The 19,697-nt window shown below is 38.4% G+C and overlaps 1 protein-coding gene across 6 annotated transcripts in view; it reads right to left on the reverse strand.

Annotated features, from left to right (window-relative positions):
- The window catches only part of sdk2a (sidekick cell adhesion molecule 2a), a 252,076-nt gene that overhangs the window by 41,552 nt on the left and 190,827 nt on the right, over positions 1 to 19,697 (reverse strand). For all 6 annotated transcript variants that reach the window (XM_073856927.1, XM_073856926.1, XM_073856925.1 and 3 more), the window contains exons 20-30: positions 17,497 to 17,787; positions 14,769 to 14,890; positions 14,568 to 14,677; positions 14,339 to 14,489; positions 7,124 to 7,361; positions 6,263 to 6,378; positions 2,519 to 2,708; positions 2,340 to 2,438; positions 1,918 to 2,112; positions 1,621 to 1,822; positions 1,370 to 1,473 (exon numbers count right to left, since the gene is read on the reverse strand). In XM_073856927.1, coding sequence (XP_073713028.1) covers positions 1,370 to 1,473; positions 1,621 to 1,822; positions 1,918 to 2,112; positions 2,340 to 2,438; positions 2,519 to 2,708; positions 6,263 to 6,378; positions 7,124 to 7,361; positions 14,339 to 14,489; positions 14,568 to 14,677; positions 14,769 to 14,890; positions 17,497 to 17,787 — 1,818 coding nt within the window. The remainder of the gene's footprint in view (positions 1 to 1,369; positions 1,474 to 1,620; positions 1,823 to 1,917; positions 2,113 to 2,339; positions 2,439 to 2,518; positions 2,709 to 6,262; positions 6,379 to 7,123; positions 7,362 to 14,338; positions 14,490 to 14,567; positions 14,678 to 14,768; positions 14,891 to 17,496; positions 17,788 to 19,697) is intronic.

Below are 19,697 nucleotides of genomic sequence, written 5' to 3' on the forward strand. Positions count from 1 at the left end.
TTTTGTCTTGTTTTTCAGTATAAATTCTTATATTGAGCAAAATGGCTTAAGATATGAAGTCTTGTTTACTGAAATAAATAATGAAAATCAAAAGGGTTAATACTTAAAGGGATTGTCCACACTGATCTCATAAGAATACATATATATTATACGAGTTGGCTAATTCGTATGAATTCATACAATGTAATTGTGCAAAAACGTACGATTCTCATGAAAAAAACAACAACAACAAAACCCAACCCCTAACCCCGCACCTAACACCAATGTCACAGGGGTCAAGGCAAATCGCACAAAAACTTACGAATGTGGTACAATTAATACAAATTAGCCAACTCGTAAAATACGTACGAATTCTTGTGAGTTAGCCTTGGATTGTCATCATTTTCTCATCCTCATGTTGTTCTAAACCTGTATGAATAATTTTTATAAAAGAAGATATGAAGAGTTTCGTTGCAAAACGAGATAACCACCGTTTTTTTAATTGTTCAGAAATCTAGTTTTTAGTTGTGCATTCCAATTAATATCAATTCAACTGCAGTTGGTTTGTTTTGATTTAAACCTTCATAACTTAAAAAAATACAGCTAAGTAGCACAATAAAACAAAATAATAACATAATAATAAACATGTTTTGACAAAAATGTTAAAAACGGAGTTATCTTGTTTTGCTACGAAACTCTTCATATTTTGATAAATGATGGTAAGCACACAGCTGATTAAAACATTGACTTCCATAATAGAAAAAACAAATATTATGGAAGTATTGTGATGAATCATGAAGAAAAGATTTTGATAAATGAAAAGAAAAATAAACTTAAATTTAGTTTTTTGAACCAGTTTTTTTTTGATTGCATGTTTAAAAATATATTTATGTTTCATATCATATAAATAGAAGCTAAAATGAAAAAAGAGGTAGGTTGATCGATATATGGATCTTTGCGATTGTAGCTGGATCCTTGTAATAAAAGCGATATTTACAGAAAGGACGAACCTTAAAGTCTCTCATTCTCTATCATCTGTTACAAAGCCACCATACACACACAAACAAAACTAGGGACAAGAAATCTGTGAGCTTGTCACACCAACCAATTGTCACTAGATTTTGCTTCAGAATAAAGAAATCTTCTACCTTAAAAATCCTTAAAATTGGTCTCTGAGGCAATAAATTGTACCGTATGCACCTATAAGTGTTGTAACTGCTGGCAATGTTCTTGTTCCAAGGCAAATGTCAAGCTTTTGGTAACCAAGTACAACCCCAGTGTTTTCCCCTTCACAAGCCGTGTCCTATTTCGGTCCTATTATGATTCATCTCAGGTCTCGGTGAGGAACATGTTCTCCTACAGCATTAAATTGCTGTGCGGTTGCCCTTACCATCCTGTAGAGTGGTGATTGCCTCGCTCTCCACACTGTACTCGCTGTCCCCGATATCATTAGTGGCCTTCACTCTGAACTGGTAGGAAGTAAAAGGTTTGAGCCTGCGAATAAGAAGAAATCTCAGTGTACCCTGCAGAAACATCCCTTAAACCAGTATAAGCTGGTTTTTAGCACGCAAAGTATCAAGTTGTAAAACATGCTGTCCTTTATAAGATGAGAAATTTCACACAGATTCCATTTAAGCTCACTTGTCCACGACGTAGGAAGTTGCCTCATGGTTGACTGATGCCGAGTGAACGGTCCAGTTGCTTTCGGGCAGCTCTCTGTACTGGATGGTGTAGTATCGGATCGGCGACAGACCGTCGCTGCCTGGTTCCCATGACAACAGCACACTGCGCGCCTGCACTTCTTCTTGAGGTACGACAGGACGACTCGTGGGCTGCGGGCGAGCTGAGAGGAAATCAAAAGGGCCGTGTTAAATCAATTCTATTGAATAAACAACAGCGGCCAAATGAACAACACTGACTGTGTCAATAAAGCCGTACCTCGCTTCTCTGTAGTGACCACCAGGGCCTCGGCCGCCTCCCCCCAGCCTTTTCGGGTCTGTGCCGTGAGTCGAAACACATAAACGCTCTCCGGTTTCAGTCCTGGGGCTGTATACTGTCGTACGCTGGGATTGAGCACATCGACAGTGGCAGAGGTAATGCTAGAGGAGTTTCTCCTGTAAGCAATCTGATACGCTGGATGAACAGAGAAACATAAACATTACAAACAGTCGAATTTCGAGATCATGATGTTATTACTATCGCTCATACGTTGGATTGTACCGCTTGTGCATCGGACATAAACGAGAATGCCGATTATTGAAGAGAAGCGTGTTATTTCCTCTCTTGAGAAAGGGAGTTTTTTTAAATGACTGGCAACCAGCCACAACACTTATGGTAACTACAAATAAAAAATATTTTACCAAGGATGATGCCATTGGGCTGGGCAGGAGGCTGCCAGATCAGTCTCACAGATGAAGTTCTTACTTCTGGGAACAGGATCCCAACTGGAGGTCCGGGTACTTAACAAAAAATACCTCATGTTACTAACACAGCAAAAGCAAGATGTAAGTTGGCTGTTATTTGCGCTTTAAACTCTCACCATCGTCGAGCGTGCGTTCAAAGATGGGCGGAGAACTCAGCATGCCGTCTCCTATGCGGGTGAAGGCCAGAACTTGGATCTCATAAAGTACGTACTTTCCCAGACCGGTGAGCTGAACGCTGTAGGTGGTATTTCCCTCCACCGTCCAGAACCGCAGGACCGCATCTGCATCCTTGTCTTTGTAGACCACCTGATGGTCACGAGATAGATGCTTTACCACAATAGGCATATTATCAAATGAACCCATTCTCATGAAGTGCATATAAATATGTGGGTAACACTTTACTTAAAGGGGTGTTCATAAGACTAAAACGTGTCATGAACATGAAGGAGATTTTAGCACGTTTATGACAATTGTCATTAAGTGTCATTTGATCGATTATGTCATTGTTTGAAATGTCTTTGTTATGACAACTTGACATAAACCAATACATCATAACTTGTTATAAATCTGTTATAAACATGACATAGCTGAATAATTATCAAACTTAAGAAACTACCTAGCTTTATGAGTAAACATTACATTAAACTGACATTTAAATGTCATTAAGTGTTAATACTATGTCAAATAAATGAAAATACCTCAACAAAATGTGACACGTCAAAAGATTATACTTAACTTTATGTATGTGCATATGTATGTAATAAAACAACTAACAACTGAAAGAACTTATTCTTCTGAAAATTCTGAATTTTTCTGAAATGGAAGAAAAAACTAAATATTTAATCAATTTAATTTAATGTAATTACTTGTTCTTGCATTGATATGGACGCAACATTTCATGGCTTAACCCATTGTTGTACTGTTTCATTTAATTTTAGGTGAATCGGTCTCCAAATGCAAAAAATACAGTGTTTAACTCATTCACCGCCAGCCTTTTTGAGAAAAGTTGCCCACCTGCATTTTTGTGATTTTAACAAAAGTTTCACAAAATTCCTTGCAGGAAAAATTATCTTCTATAAATATATAAACATACAAATTATATCAAATTAAAGAACACACCCTTTGCTTTCAAACAAACAATAAACAAACAAACAAACAAACAAATGGGGAAAAAACGTTTCATTATATATTTACTTTTTCCACTTAATTTTACCACTGAAATATGGATATTTCTCTTCAAAAATACAACATTTTGAGCAAAAAGCTTAAAAAATTGCGTTTTTGTAAACAAATTTATGTTAGATATCAGACTCAGAATGACTATCAAACATAAAGACAGTTAAAATAAATCATGAAATCTTTTTAACTTCCGTTTTTGATAAATTCGGTTTGGCGCCATCCAGTGGATAAAAGCGGTATTACATTTTCACTTTGAAATTTGTCCAGAAAGGCATATTTATTAGTTAAATATTAACTCATAATTGACGAGATAACTCGTCAATGGCGGAGAATGAGTTAATGTAGTGTGCATTGCAAGTTCGTGCTCGTGTTTAGCGTTACAGTTCCCTGTTGCAAAGTCACGCACAGTGCTGTTTGATAATCCGCACCGCTGTGATTGACAGAATACCCGATCTATTATTCGACATCAACAGCCATTTTATTCCACACCCGGTCCGTTTGACATAAAGACTGTTACCCCAACCCGGTCACACCGCAAAATCGTGCAGTTATGACACGTAAAATATTATTACACCCGTTACATCAAATATTATGCGTTTCACCCACAGGTACCCCAACCCTGCTGTCTGAAACAGATGAAACCGTCTCACCGTCTGCCTCAAGTTTTTATCACCAACGTCATTCTCTTCCCACAGGAATAATGTAAGTTTCCTTCCAGACAGATTGGACTTTTAATGTCTTGCAGTCCCATATAAGTAGTATTCAGTATTAAGCCTTTTGTTTTTGGACAAATATCTTATCATTTAATGTGAAACTTTGTGAATGTCGATCTAAAGCACAGAAGATTGACAGCTGAGCTGTCAGCAGTGCGCTGCATTTATAGCCTATATTCTGAATAATGGCCTGATAACTTGATAATATGAGTACAGTTATTACAAATGAAATGTCCCAAAAACCCGTAATATGTTAAATTGAAAGTTTAATCATGTCTTTTCTCGCAGCCCTTTGTTGGGTCCGTGTATATGCGCCGGGGAACATCATACGCGTGATGACCTTGCACCTTAAATTTCCCTAAATTTATGGTCATACAGATAAAAGTAAAACAACATTCGAAACTGTAAATGGTTTATTTTTATTTGTGTAAACTCACAATAAGGAGAAAACATTGTGCTTATTTAAAATCATTAAAAACATGACGTGCTTTCTGCTTGCTTTGGTTTTACAGCGTGTCACAAAAAAGAATAGAAACTCAAATACTTTGTTTTGTGATAATTATTTAAGTGTGTAACATATTTCGTGTAGGCTTATTTATTTATTATTATTTCTGAAAACAGAGACGTAGGCTAATCATCATCTGTTGATTAAAATCTATCTGTGCATGAAACTAAACCCCTGGGGGAAATTATGATAATTTAAGAGATTTATTTATAAATGAGTCAACAACGCGAATCCAGAAAGGAATTTATTTCTTTAAGACAGCCAGTTTGACAGGGCTGACATTTCGGTAGCTTTAGTTTGCGAGCTAGCTGGCGCCGTGGGTTTTGTCTAGAAGGGATACAGCAAATGCCGAAAAGTTTAGGATTTGATTTGGAGGTAGGATTAGGATGAAAACAGCAGCTCTGCCTAAATGAGATACAAATCCATCCTAAATCCTGTGAAATGTTGTGTTTAGAGTTCAAAGTGCGGAAACACTGAAATATCATTTTATCAATCAATCAATTTTAACAATTATTATTATTATTATTATTGGATGATTGATCCATTTTTTAAACACATAAAGGAAACATTATGAACTAAAGAATATTCATGATGCCGTTATAAAACTATTCGGCAGAGTATTAACACTTAATGACATTCAAATGACTCATTATACTTGTACCACTGTAGTTGAGGTCAAGAAAAATATTCATGATGCTGTTATAAAACTATAGGACAGAGTATTAACACTTAATGACATTTTAATGACAAATTATATTTGTATCACTGGTAAAAAGTGGTCAGTTATGTTGTCTTGGTAATGTCAAGTTGTCATGACAAGTTATGATGTATTGGCTTATGTCAAGTTGTCATAACAAAAACATTTAAAACAATGTCATCTTTGCATTAAAAATGAAATAACTGAACAAATGACACTTGATGAGGGTTGTCATAGGTGTGCATAGAATCTCCTTATGAACACCTCTTCAAGTGAAGTGTTGCCAAGTTGGGCAATGCATGCTCCAAGTTCCAATTTTGAGTGCATATGGTGCGCCAGTCCTTCCCGTTCGCTTGGTGCGGCGCATCTTTGCGTGTTATTTTATGTATTGGTTTATAATTTTTTTCTGTTTTTTAAACCACTATCGCTTGGGTTTTGGGTTAGATTTGCTTTAGGATGTCATTTTATATATAGGTGTCTCCATGTTTGTTTTTCTCCGTGTGGGGTTAGAATTTGAGTTTGGGTTAGGATGTCGTTTTATGTAACAAAAAATTGTTATGACCCCAAACCCAAGCGACAATGCTAAAAAACAACCAATACATAAAACAACACGAAAAGATGTGCCGTATTAAGTAAACGTAAAGGACTGGCATATAATATGCATGCAAAATTGGAATTTGGTGCATGTATTGCACAACTTTTCACACGGTGTGCTATTTATACACACATTGTGGTCAAATAGAAGGATAAATCGTTTTTAAGGTACCTTATAGCCCAGAATAAGTCCATTGCGATCTGTCTCTGGCACATCACCCCAGCGGACCAGTATGCTGCTGGACGTGGTGGCAAAAGCAGACACATTCGCAGGGCCACTGGAAGGGACTAACAAATATGGAAACATGTTATTAACATTTACATTTATTTATGTCATTCCTGTTCCTTGGGAGTCATCTACAGAGCTACAGAAAGAAAGTTTTCGGTTTAAAGTGTTAATATTAACTGTACCTGGTACATGTTTACAGGATTAAGCATATGCCAGTGAGGTCTGTTTTTTGGCATAATAATAAAAACTTGACTGAGCTGCCAGCTGGTGAACAAAGTGCATGGCAGATGGTTTGAAGGATGAGGAACCATTTCCATTTTTGAATCCTTAAGTGAACCAAATAACTTTTAACATTTCACAGCAAAGAAAATCAAAATGGTTTCTCCTAAACAGCAATGGGATGGACGGCAAATCTCCCGAAAAAGACCCCAACAACCTCACAGCAAGTGTGTAATCTGAACTCAAATATTCCTTATCAGTTTCCTCTTTTATTCCACATTATCTAAACCGTGCTCCTCACATAAGTTTTACAGCTCTTTACTTTCACTGTACACCAACAATTTTCCCACTTGTGTCTATTCATATTTCTCTTGAGGCATTTTAGTAGAAACATCCGAGATAAAGTTGATGAAACATAACTGCAAACTTCACAGAGTCTCCTGAGCTCTGAAAGAACAACACTCCAGTCAATTCCTCCAGGCAGCCATCATAACTAATTCAAAGATCGACACTGTTTGTGTTTCGAGTGCAAGTTTTTGCTAAAGTAAAATAAAGAAAGGTAAGGAAGTCCAGCACATGACTCACCCGACTCTCTGGTTCGGCCATGAACAGGTTGGCTCCAGGGTCCCGGCCCAATCCCGTTGAACGCCTGCACTTTGACCTCGTATTCAGTCCACTCTTCCAGATCCTCGATGGTAAACTCTCTCTCCAGCCTATCGGGAATGATGTGGAACAGGACGCCAGTCTTTGACCCCAGTCGGGAATATTCCACCCTGTAGCCCACCAGCTCCGGATTGCCATTGTATTCCCACTCTGGTAGCGGCTGGAGTATAAACACAATTCCATTTAGATTATAACTCTTAGTGATGAAATCACAGACCTGGACCATATTTGATGTCATTTGTGATGCTCCTTACCATGTTTGAAAGATTCACTCACAATGCAATGCTAACAGGAGTTAAATTACAGGCTGCGAGTCAAATTAGGATAATGTCGGTCTTGTCTACATCACCAATCCCAGCAAGTAAACTGTTGCCTACAATCCGTGTGTTTGTTGTAGTCCAAGAAAACGGAAATGTAAAATCGTGAATTGAACCATTGGTGCTCTTTAATAAATAACCTTTCCATTCATGTATGGCTTGTTAGGATAGGACAACAATTTGAAAATCTGGAATCTGTAAAGGTGCAAAAAAATCTAAATATTGAGAAAATCACTTTTAAAGTTTTGTCCTTAGCAAAACATATTACAAATAATAAATACATGTATATATATATATATATATATATATATACGTTAGGAAATTTAATAAATATCTTCATGGAACATGATCTGTACTTAATATACTAATTTTGACCCAAAAAATGTATTGTTTGCTCTTGCTACAAATATACCCGTGTGACTTAACCCTTTAAAGGGACACTTCACCCATTTGCATTAAGGTTTGTATAGACCAGTTCAAATGATGTAAACAACACTGGTCCAGAAACACTTCCTGTTACAGTTTGTGACAGTTATTTTTTGATTTTACATATATTATTATCTTTAAGATGTTTGTTTAACTTCAGTTAATTCAGGTTTATATGTTCTGTTGGTTTATTTTATCCCAACATTAATCTAGTGTTAAAAAACGGAAACAGGAAGTGCTTCTGGACCAGTGTTGTTTACATCTTTTGAAATGGTCTATAGTTAGAAACCCAGTCATGTTTTTGAATGGTCGTGCATCATTTCCTCAGTTTCCCCTGAGACGGGAGAAATAGGGATTTCAGTGTTGCACTTCCTTCTTTCAATGATATAAAAATCATCATTTTGCATCATTGAAAGAAGGAAGTCCTATATCTTTATAGAGGCGGTGAGACTACAAACACTCCTTTTCTCGGTCAAATAGGCACCAAATTCTAAATTTATGTTACATGTCGACTACAAATATGATCCACTTTTAATAACGATTAATGTTTCTACGGGTGAAATGCTCCTTTAACTGCCTGTTCGACCAAATGGTTGAGCACATTTTGGGCCCTATCTTGCACCCAGCGCAATTGACTTTGTCAGTGACGCATGTATCATTCGTATTTTGCACCGGCGCACAGCGGGGTATTTCCCTACACAGACGCACGTCGGCAAACTAGGGAATGAACTTGCGCTCCCTGGGCGGTTCAGCGCAAAAAAGGAGGCGTGTTCCGGCGCAAACCATCCCTGATGCTATTTTGCAGTTTCAAAAAACAATTGCGCCACTGACCAAAAAAAACTAGTCTAAAGTCAGTGGCGCGTTGTGCGTGGTTCATTATGCTATTTTAAGGGCGCATGCTTGACCATAATGTATAGCGTGCACACTTTGCTTATCTAATCTACACAGATGCAACAGTTATTTTTACAAATCATAAATTGCTACAATAAAAAATATTAACACATGAGATAAGGGAAATCATTGTGGTGAGCATTGTGGTGATAGTTTTTATTTATTGTGTGGCTGCGTTAAAAAATTATCACGCAAATAACGATTAAAATATTTCCATAAGTTTGTTGTGTGGCTGTATTACGTTTATTTTATGTAAATAATAATTAAAATGTTTTCATAAGAAACCTTAATGTATATGAACTTGATTTGTAAGTGTACTTTGGGGTTGGACCTTGCTTGCGTTTCTTGGGTCTGATTTCAAAGCCCCCAAACCCTTTCAGCGGTGAGGGTGGACGCAGCGGTGTCCTCTGCTGGCGTCAGGTCATGTGTAGAGGCAGATCCACCTCCCGTTACACGGCGTGCCCGATTTATGCTGGCAAGCTTGGGATTCCCCCGTCTCCTGTCCTGACATCATTGTAGCGCTTGCGCAACGATGGGGATGCCAGCTGATGGCTATTTCCTCTCACGCCTGTTTAACCTACGCTGATTTGGGCGGGTTTCTTCTATCCCCATACAAAACAACTTCTCTGTCTTTGACTGCTCTTATAAGAACGTCGGTCTCCTCGGCTGTGAACCGCTCCTGGCGTGCGCCTGGTAAATCCGTCATAATAATAGCAACCCGCCATGGAACTTGGAATGTTGGATAGCGTTCTGATTGGTTTATTTGACGTTACGCCCAAACCACACCTATGAATAATTAACGTACTTCAGACCAACCCCTTATTGATTTGCGCCTGGCGCAAGATTTATTTCTCCCGCCGGGAAAATAGCAACAGCGCCCAAGATCCGCCCACAAAGTCACTTGCGCTTTGCGCTTCGCACTTGCGTTTCAGATCTGTCACGATCCTGGCAGCTTTCATGTATTTTTGTGTCTTGTTCATTGTGACAGGATCGTGGCATTGCTATCTGTTTTATAATGTCTTGTGGGGGATCTATTTTGACCTCAGTTGTGTGTGCTATGTGTGTTTCCCTTTTGAGTGTGGCCCCACCCCCTTGTTATCTAATGATTCATTATTAGTTACTCCTGTTACCTGTTTACCTTGATTAGTTTCCCTATTTAATGTCCTGGTGTTTTCAGTCTTGTGCTCGTTCATTGTATTCAATAGTTTTGTCATGTTTGGTTTTGTCATGTTTGCTCCCTCGAGGGCTTTCTGTTATTTATTAAAACTCATTTTTGTTAAAGAGCTGCCTGCGTTTGGGTTCTGTCTTTGAAAATCCTGACAGAATGAACGAGCCATTCAAGAACCCAGCGGGCAGCTCTGGTTTTGTTTTTTGTCAAGCATCAGTGTCCTCGTCAGCATGTTCCTGGCCTGAGTCTTGTGTTCCTGATCTGTGTGTCTCGAGAGGGAGTTACTGGTTGGAGTATCTCGAGTGGGAATTCTGTGCCGAAGAGCCTCAAGAGTGTGTTCCCGCATGGTGAGCCTTGAGAGGATGTCCTGAGTCGAAGAGTCACGAGGGTGTGCTCCTGTCTGGAGAGGCACAAGAGTTTGTGCGTGCTCGGGGAGCCATGAGGGTGTGTGCTCGGTCGGTGAACCTCGAAAGTTCATTCCCGGACGGAGAGCCTCCTGAGATTTTTGGTCAGAGACCTTCAAGAGTATGTCCTGGATCAGAGACTCTCAAGTGTTCCGTGTCAGAGCAGTGGGATGTGTCCGAAGTCTGCAAGTTCCGTGTCATGCTTCATATTCGGAGTCCAACTGTTTGTGGGAATCGTCAGTTCCCTTCTTGTCTTGGGACTCCGTTGCAAGCTATGTCTAGTTCCCTGAGTTTTTGGACTTTCCCTGTTGCTTTTAATTTTGTTCATGTATGTGACTTTTAATGTGTTTCCTTGGGAACGCCAGGAGGCGTTCATTAAGAGGGGGGTAATGTCACGATCCTGGCAGCTTTCATGTATTTTTGTGTCTTGTTCATTGTGACAGGATCGTGGCATTGCTATCTGTGTTATAATGTCTTGTGGGGGATCTATTTTGACCTCAGTTGTGTGTGCTATGTGTGTTTCCCTTTTGAGTGTGGCCCCACCCCCTTGTTATCTAATGATTCATTATTAGTTACTCCTGTTACCTGTTTACCTTGATTAGTTTCCCTATTTAATGTCCTGGGGCCTATACCATGAAGCCGGTTTAAGTGGATAGCCAGGTAAGTTTAAGATTAGTTTGCGCCAACCCTGGGTTTTAGGTACCATGAAAGTAGCGCGGCTTTAATCAGTGTTCGTCGCCATGGTATCTTACGCTGCACGGCTAACCTGCCCCGGGGCAGGTTATGTTCTGGATTCGAGATCTAAGACTGCAGTTTGACCAATCAGCTGCGAGCAAAGAAATATATAGGTGACGTAACTACTAGCGTCTCCGCGCAAACTTTATTTATTTGTATTTGTTTTATTGAACATATTCAAATACAAACATTAAGGCATATTTAACAATCACTGTTTTTCGTGTTAATACCGCATTTAAACAAAAGAAGAGGAAAAAAACTAAGAAAAAAGAAAAGGAGGGTGAGGGTCTTAATATTAAACATCCAAAGCAGAAAGAAGTCTCAGGGGTCTCCACGCAAATTGTTAGAGCACTTCGTAGAGAGAGTTTTTAGTTTTCCCTTGCCCAGTTATTTGTATGAAATATCTAAATTTTCCACGGAAGGAATCTCTTATCTTTGCAAACTTCTAGCCTCACCTCACATAAGAAATGTATTACGTTGAATCCGTGCCCTACTGTACCGTAAATGATGTGTATTGCGTTGCGCTTTTTTGCAAGTGGTACATGCTTGTGGAACCATGCGCAAGGTGGTCCTCGTACTGTAAGAAAGCCTACATTAACAGCTTCATAGTGTTTCCCGGACATTTCCCGACAATGTCTTTAAAAGAGGGCTATTATAAAATTCCCTGTAAGATTATTAACAAATTTAACAATGTACATTAAAAGCATGTTACACTTTTGGGTACCTAAATATATTATACAATGAATGTTATATTAAAAGGAACAGAGGCAGTATTATTTCGCTCTTGAAATTAATCTTCATACTTTTGTATAATTAGCTTATGCTCCTCCCCTAAAAAATACACTGCTCGTACGTGCTCTCTCCCTTTCCTATTCTGATTGGTTGTTCGGTGCCGACGTCACTCTTTTATGTGCACGCGCGGGTGGAGTAATCATAGCCTATAGCGCAAAGCCTGAGTTGACAGAGAAAGTTGATAAGCCGCTTCATGGGACCAATAAAGCCTGATTGCATCGGTTTGGTTTTGTCAACTCAAAACCAATCCTGTAACCCCGAGTTTGTTCAGCTACCTTCATGGTATAGGCCCCTGGTGTTTTCAGTCTTGTGCTCGTTCATTGTATTCAATAGTTTTGTCATGTTTGGTTTTGTCATGTTTGCTCCCTCGAGGGCTTTCTGTTATTTATTAAAACTCATTTTTGTTAAAGAGCTGCCTGCGTTTGGGTTCTGTCTTTGAAAATCCTGACAAGATCGTTAAAATAGGGCCCTATATTTTATTGAGAGGAGTACCTAACTTAACTCAAGCTATTTAAACCATCTCCACCGTCTGGTTGAGCTATGTTATGCCAAAAAAATCCACTAGATGTCAGAGTGTCAATCAACAGCACTTGTCACAACACATCTTCTTAGAGGAATGTCAGAGAGAAAGAAATCACACGTGCCACGTGAACTGTTGTGGTTGACATTTTGCAAGGTAAACATATTTTTTGACATACACTATTACACTGTAAGAGCCCTAACTTTACAAAATTATTTTACTTGGTGCCATGAGAAAACTTTTGTATGTTTTTAATAATTTTTCAAAAACGTGCTCAACCAAATGGTTGATTTGTCACTTTATGGTAAATGTAGAAAAGCTAAGGTAATGTTTTCAGATCATCTATTTCTACAGTCAGAATGTACTATTTGCTATGAAATATAAATCATATTTGATCACTCACAGCTATAAATATGACACAGCTATTGTTATTTCTTATTAAATATATTAAGATAATTTCTTAAGTATGAATTTGTTGCCACTTCTGGATATTTTTTGAAGTAAATATAATGAATTCATATAATTAATGTATGGAAATCATTACTGATTAATTAATCAGAAATTACTTCTTAAATGATGTTTTATATTGTTTGAAGGATTGTTTCTAATGTTGGCTTGCATTGCTGGTTTAAAAAGAAACATTCATTTATTTAAAAAAAAAAGAAAATAAAAAATCCTATTCCACTACCATACTTGGCAGTGTGTTTATTGAATCATAAAAGCCTAAAATGCTATTTTATTACTATCTTTTGTCTTGTTTTATTTTAGGTTTTGAATGCAGAAATGTGTTACTTTTATTTATTTATTTTTTATTGTTATAACAAGAAAACATTTCATTTGCTGTGTTAAAATGAAAACCTGAAATATTTTTATATTTTATTCTTCAATAATTAAAGAAGATTTAATATACAAAACTATTTTATATTGCTTATGTTTTTTAATAAATTAGTATTATAGTTCATATTATAAATCGTATAATTTCCATAGTATGTGTATGAATTGCTTTAAGTGACATTTTAACCATTTGGTGGAGGCCGATATTTAAAAATTATGGGATGTGTTGAAAAAAATACATTGAGTGTGGTAACTAGCGACATAAGGAGATAAGAAATGCAAACAAAAAATGTTCAAATGCCTTTTTCTTGGTGGGGCAGTTAAAGGTGCAGTGTGTAAATTTTAGTGGCATCTAAAGGTAACGTTGGGAATTGCAACCAATGGCTTTGTCCATCGCTTTTGAAACACATAGAGAAGCTACGGTAGCCGCCACCGGACAAACATGTAATCTTCGGAGACAACTTAGTAAAAAAAAATTGTCCTTGAGGGCTTCTGTAGAAAAATGGCAGCACAAAATGGCGACTTCCATGTAAGGGGACCCTCGGTGTATGTAGATAAAAAAGTCTAGTTTTAAAGTAATAAACACATAACGGTTCATTACGAAAGGTCTTTATACACCCCATATAATATAGTTTTGTATATTATTTTGCATTTCTGTCAAAAGATCCTTCTAAAAATTACACACTGCACCTTTATTGGTTTTGTGGTCCAGGATCACATTTGTTTAAAAAAACAGTAAATCAAGCCTTCAATCATGAGACATAATTCTACATGTCCTTCGATTTTCCAAGACACCAAAGTGGACAACCAAACATGATCAATGATTGTCCTATTTGATTGAGGGATCCATTAAGTCTCCTGACTATAGAAAAGCGACTACTGAGCATAAAAATTTTCCTCTGGGTGGACTCCAAATCCGATGCAACGACATATACAATATGTCCTTAGATAATAAACTTAATATCCAATCAATCCCCCAGACATTAGTAAGCACGCAGACATGTATTTACTCTTAAGTGCATTGATCAAATTACCATTGCAGATACATACCACCCATCTGAGCCACAGGCTGGTCTCACTGGCCGTTCGGAGAGTGATGTTGGCCGGAGCGATATCAGGAGGCGCCTGTAGGGTCTGGATCTTTCTAGACGGCTGGCTTGGTAGACTCGTGCCGACTATATTGACCTGCCTCATTCGAAACCTAAAAAATCAAAAGCTAAGTTATGAAACAACGTACGAAGATCATGTCCCAGTATTCATCACGTCACAGTGGGTGGACCTGTAGTAGGTGTAGGGGTTCAGCCCCTGGACTTCAAGCGATCGTGCATCAGGCTCATTGGTCAACTGATGGACCGTGACCCACTCCTCATTTTCTCCGATAACACCGATCTAGGAGTCGAGAAAGAAGAAAGATCAATGACGACTAATGAAAGCCGACAGCCTTGGGGGAAATACTCAACATATCCCATTTCTAAACTACCTGAGCCTCTACCAGCCAGCGTGAGATGGATGTTTTGCCGTCGTAGCCCGGTTTGAACTGCAGGGTAACTGAGCGTGGGCTGATGTTGGAGATGGCGATGTTGGTGGGAGGCCCAGGCATCTCTACGGGAAGGGGAAAAGTGAGAGAGTAAATGACAGAAACAGCTCAGCAGGAAAAATAAAAGGGTTTCCAACAATATCATTCACGTTAACTCAAAATGGCACCTGCATAATTTATGTCCTGTTTTATATATACGATAAGTCACATCGTACAGCCTTGCATTTCCTTTATCGCTCTCTGATCTTATTTCTCTGAAAAAATTCATTCGGAATCAAAAGCAAGCACACGTCGTCCTTATTTGCATGAGACACGTTTCTGTCTGCCATCAGTTCATTTTTTGCATGCGGTAGCAGAGGCTTGCGAATTATCATTACGGGGAACAAAAAGTGAGACAAGATAGGTTTGATTTAAAAACAGTGCGATCTATCTAGCATACCGATCTGTCATTATCAGTACCTACAGAGGACTTCAAAGTCTCGTTCCCAGTGTGGATGTGCCAAGATTATGAATATTAATGCACAAACACATCATATTCAGCGTGCCTTCATTAACTGCTATATCGAGAGTTAGGTTAATAAGGCCAAACTGTTAAAAGCTAACATCCCGTATAACGCGCAACCCTGCTGCCTCTTTTCAATTCAATTCAATGAACTTTATTTATCCGTTAGGAACTTCATTTGTTTTGAGCATCAGTGCATGTACAGTCCCACAACTCAGCATGATCCACATGATCCAACACACACACACACAGACACACAGACACACCCACACACACACACCCACAGACACATACCCACAAACATATAGTCAAACAGTAAATAGTTACCAGTAAATAGCAGCATAAATATAAGTAGTGACCAAAGCTTGTAAAATACATGATAAATAAGCATTAAAAATAGTAAGCATTAGGCATAAAAATCAAACAGCTAAAATATAAAATGGTCTCTTCAGACCAGTGGTCTCAAACTCCCGGCCCGCGGGCCATTTGCGGCCCGCCCGCCCCCTCTCTGCGGCCCGCGTCACCTTCCAAAAATAGCACATACTCTGGCCCGCAGAAAGATTTTTATTCACTTTGTTTTATATTTGTTTGATTTTTGATTTAAACGTTTAAGGGATCGTTCACATGTCGCGTCTAACTACGCGTTAAAACGAGTCAAAGCATTAATTTCCAAAGTGCTCGGGAGCGGAAGTTGCGCTCCGTGACGTGGGTCGCGTCACCCGTTGCTACGCAGCCATGAACCACGCGCTCCGTGATGTCGAGCATAACGGAATGCACGATCGGATTTTAATTCCTCAACTGAACCTCGCGTCAATCATAACGTTGTAATCATGCGATCAGTTAATCTGGTCGGGACTTTGTAGCGTTTGTCTGGAGAAGATTTGTTACTTCCGAGTGGATATCAGCTGTTACTGAGAGAAGATCGAGCTGTGGTGGGTTAGTTCACATCAAGTTACAGCTTCTAATGGAGACACCGCATAGGTAGGGAGGCAGAGCGGTAGAGATGTAATGCAACACACTTTAAACTACAGATAAGAAAAGAGCCATCAAAGTGCCCAGGTTAAGAAAAGAGAAACGATGTGGAGAAATGTACAGAAGATAAAAGTATGTATACTGATATATAATGAAGTCTAATATATTATTATGTAGCTTACTATTCAATTACACAGAGCAGTATTATTATTTTTTCTGTCCAACTAGCTTATGTAACATTGACTACCCATTCAAAAGTTTTAGGATCACTTTCACTTATTCATATTTTTCCACATAAATAATAGAAAATTCATTAAAACTGAAATAACAAAGAACATGAAGTCAATACTATGACTGAAAACAATCCAAAATAAATCAAAACAGAAACGCTTACTGGTGGTAATTTTTTTTATAATAGTTTATAAATCTATACAGGAATTAAATGTGTTAGTTTAGTGCAAGGTTTTAATAGGTCTTAGTTATTTAAGATAAGGTTAAGAAAAGATTTACTTAATTTTATAGAATAATGTATTTTAAAAAGATAAAACCACTGCTTGTATATTTTCAAGTATTATACATTAAATAATAGAAAACAAACATGACATTTACAGAACTATAGTACTTTTTTAACATTAAAATAGCTTTGCGGCCCCCCGATAAAATGTCTGTCTTAGAAATGGCCCCAAGCCAGTTTGAGTTTGAGACCCCTGCTTCAGACCATCTTACATTTAAAGGGGACATTTCACAAGACTTTTTTAAGATGGTGTCCCCAGAGCATGTATGTGAAGTTTTAGCTTAAAATATCATATAGATTATTTATTATAACATGTTAAAATTGCCACTTTGTAGGTATAAGCAAAAATGTGCCATTTTTGGGTGTGTCCTTTAAAATGCAAATGAGCTCATCCCTGCACTATAAATGGCAGTGCTGTGGTTGGATAATGCAGATGCAGTGGTATTATCCCCTTCTGACATCACAGGGGGAGCCAAATTTCAATGACCTATTTTTTCACGTGCTTGCAGAGAATGGTTTACCAAAACTAAGTTACTGGGTTGATCTTTTTTACATTTTCTAGGTTGATAGAAGCACTGGGAACCCAATTATAGCATTTAAACATGGGAAAAGTCAGATTTTCAAGACATGTCCCGTTTAAAAGACTTTGCTTCTAGAGCAGCTAACCAACTTGGTGAACCTACCTGGCGGCACACCAGAGGAAATGGTAGATGACGACAGCTGACCTTGACCTTTAGAGGTCATCCCGGCCACCTGAATGGTGTAGGTAGTGAGGGCGGTCAGGCCGGTGACCCTGTACGCCTGCGTCACGTTCGGTAGGTAGTGTGTGACCCGTGTGTTTGTCCTGTTAAATTCCTCCCAGGAAATACGATACCCTGTGAGGATCCCGTTCTTTTCAGGTGGGTCCTTCCAGCTCACTTTGAGAGATGTGTCCAGGATTTCGGTAAAGCTTAGGTGACCTACAGGTCCTGGGGCTGAACAAACATGCAACAAGATTAATATCAGACCCAAGAAATCCCAATGACTCTTGGTTGTTTTTAAAGGTGCATTGTTTAAGATCTCTTGACAGAAATGCAATATAATAAACATAGCTAGATTATCATTGGTGTATAAAGATCTTACAGAATGAACTGTATTGGTTAGATTGAGCCGTTTTTATCTACATACACTGCAGGTGCCCTTACATGGAAGTCGACGTCATGTTTCTACAGTAGCCCTAAATGGACAAACTGCTATACAGAGGACGTTTCGTCACTATGTTGTCTCAGACAACGACATGTTTGTCCTGAGGCAACTACTGTAGCTTCTCTATGCATTTCGAATGGGAGAGGTGAGCTGTGGAAAGCGACGTCTTACCACTAAATTCCACAAAAATTTACACAGTGGACCTTCAAAGGATTACTACACTTTTAAAAAAAAATCAGATAATTTACACACCCCCATCCAAGATGTTTATGTCTTTCTTTTTTCAGTCGAGAAGAAATGATGATTTTTGAGGAAAACATTTTAGGATTTTTCTCCATTTAGTGGACTGTAGTGAACCTCAACAGTTTGCAATTTCAATGCAGTTTAAAATTGCATTTTCATTGCAGCTTTAAAGAGCTCTAAACGATCCCAACCAAGGCATAAGGGTCTGATCTAGCAAAAACATTGTCAATTTTACCCCCCCAACAAAAAAATACTTTTAAACCACAACTTCTCATCTGCACTAGCCGTGTGATGCCCCAGTGTGACCTCACGTACGTAATCACTTCGACAGATCACACATGACATCTCACCACCATGTCATCTAAAATGTTGACGTCTTTCTTTGTTCAGTCGAGAAGAAATTATGTTTTTTGAGGAAAACATTCCAGGATTTTTCTCATTTAATGGACCTTAATGGACCCCAACACATAACAGTTTAAATGCAGATTAAAATTGCAGTTTCAAAGGACTCTAAACGAACTCAAACGAGGCATAAGGGTCTTATGTAGCGAAAAGATTGTCATTTTTGTCAAGAAAAATCAAAATATGCACTTTTAAACCACAACTTCTTGTCTTCATCCGGCTGTGTGACGCGCCAGCACGACCTCACGTAATTGCGTGAAATGCCGTGGAAAGGTCACCTGTTACATATATGAAACGCACATTTGCAGACCATTTTAAACAATAAACTGACACAAAGACATTAATTAGTATCATTCAACATACAACAACGTCGGAACGGTCCTCTTTCTTGACACTTGTAAACACTGGGGCGTAGTTTCGCATACATCATCCGTGACCTCTTGACATGATGACTTACTACGTGAGGTCTCGTGTCACAGGACCGGAGGAAGACGAGAAGTTGTGGTTTAACATTGAATATTTTTCTTGCCAAAAATGACAATTGTTTCGCTAGATAAGACCCTTGTGCCTCATTTGAAATCGTTTGGAGTCCTTTGAAACTGCAATTTTAAACTGCATTGGGGCTGTTGAGTGTTGGGGTCCATTAAAATCTATTAAAATTAGAAAAATCCTGGAATGTTTTCCTCAACAAAAAAAAAAAACACAATCTCTTCCCGACCGAACAAAGAAAGACATCAACACCCTGGATGACATGGTGGTGTGCAAACCATCTGGATTTTTTTAAGAAAATGGACTAATCCTTTTATGTCTTTGTGTCAGTTTATTGTTTAAAATGGTCTGCAAGTGTGCGTTTCACATATGTAACCCTTGACCGTTCTACGTGATTACATAATATGTAAGGTCGAGTTGGCGCATCACACAGCTAGTTTTTTTGGGATCGTTTAGAGCCCTTTGAAACTGCATTAAAATTATAATTATACTATATGGACAAAAATAGAAAGACATAAACAATTTGGATGACATGGGGGTGAGTAAATTATCTGGATTTTTTCAT

This window comes from Misgurnus anguillicaudatus, chromosome 19 (genome assembly GCF_027580225.2).
Source record: "Misgurnus anguillicaudatus chromosome 19, ASM2758022v2, whole genome shotgun sequence".
NCBI lineage: Eukaryota > Metazoa > Chordata > Actinopteri > Cypriniformes > Cobitidae > Misgurnus > Misgurnus anguillicaudatus.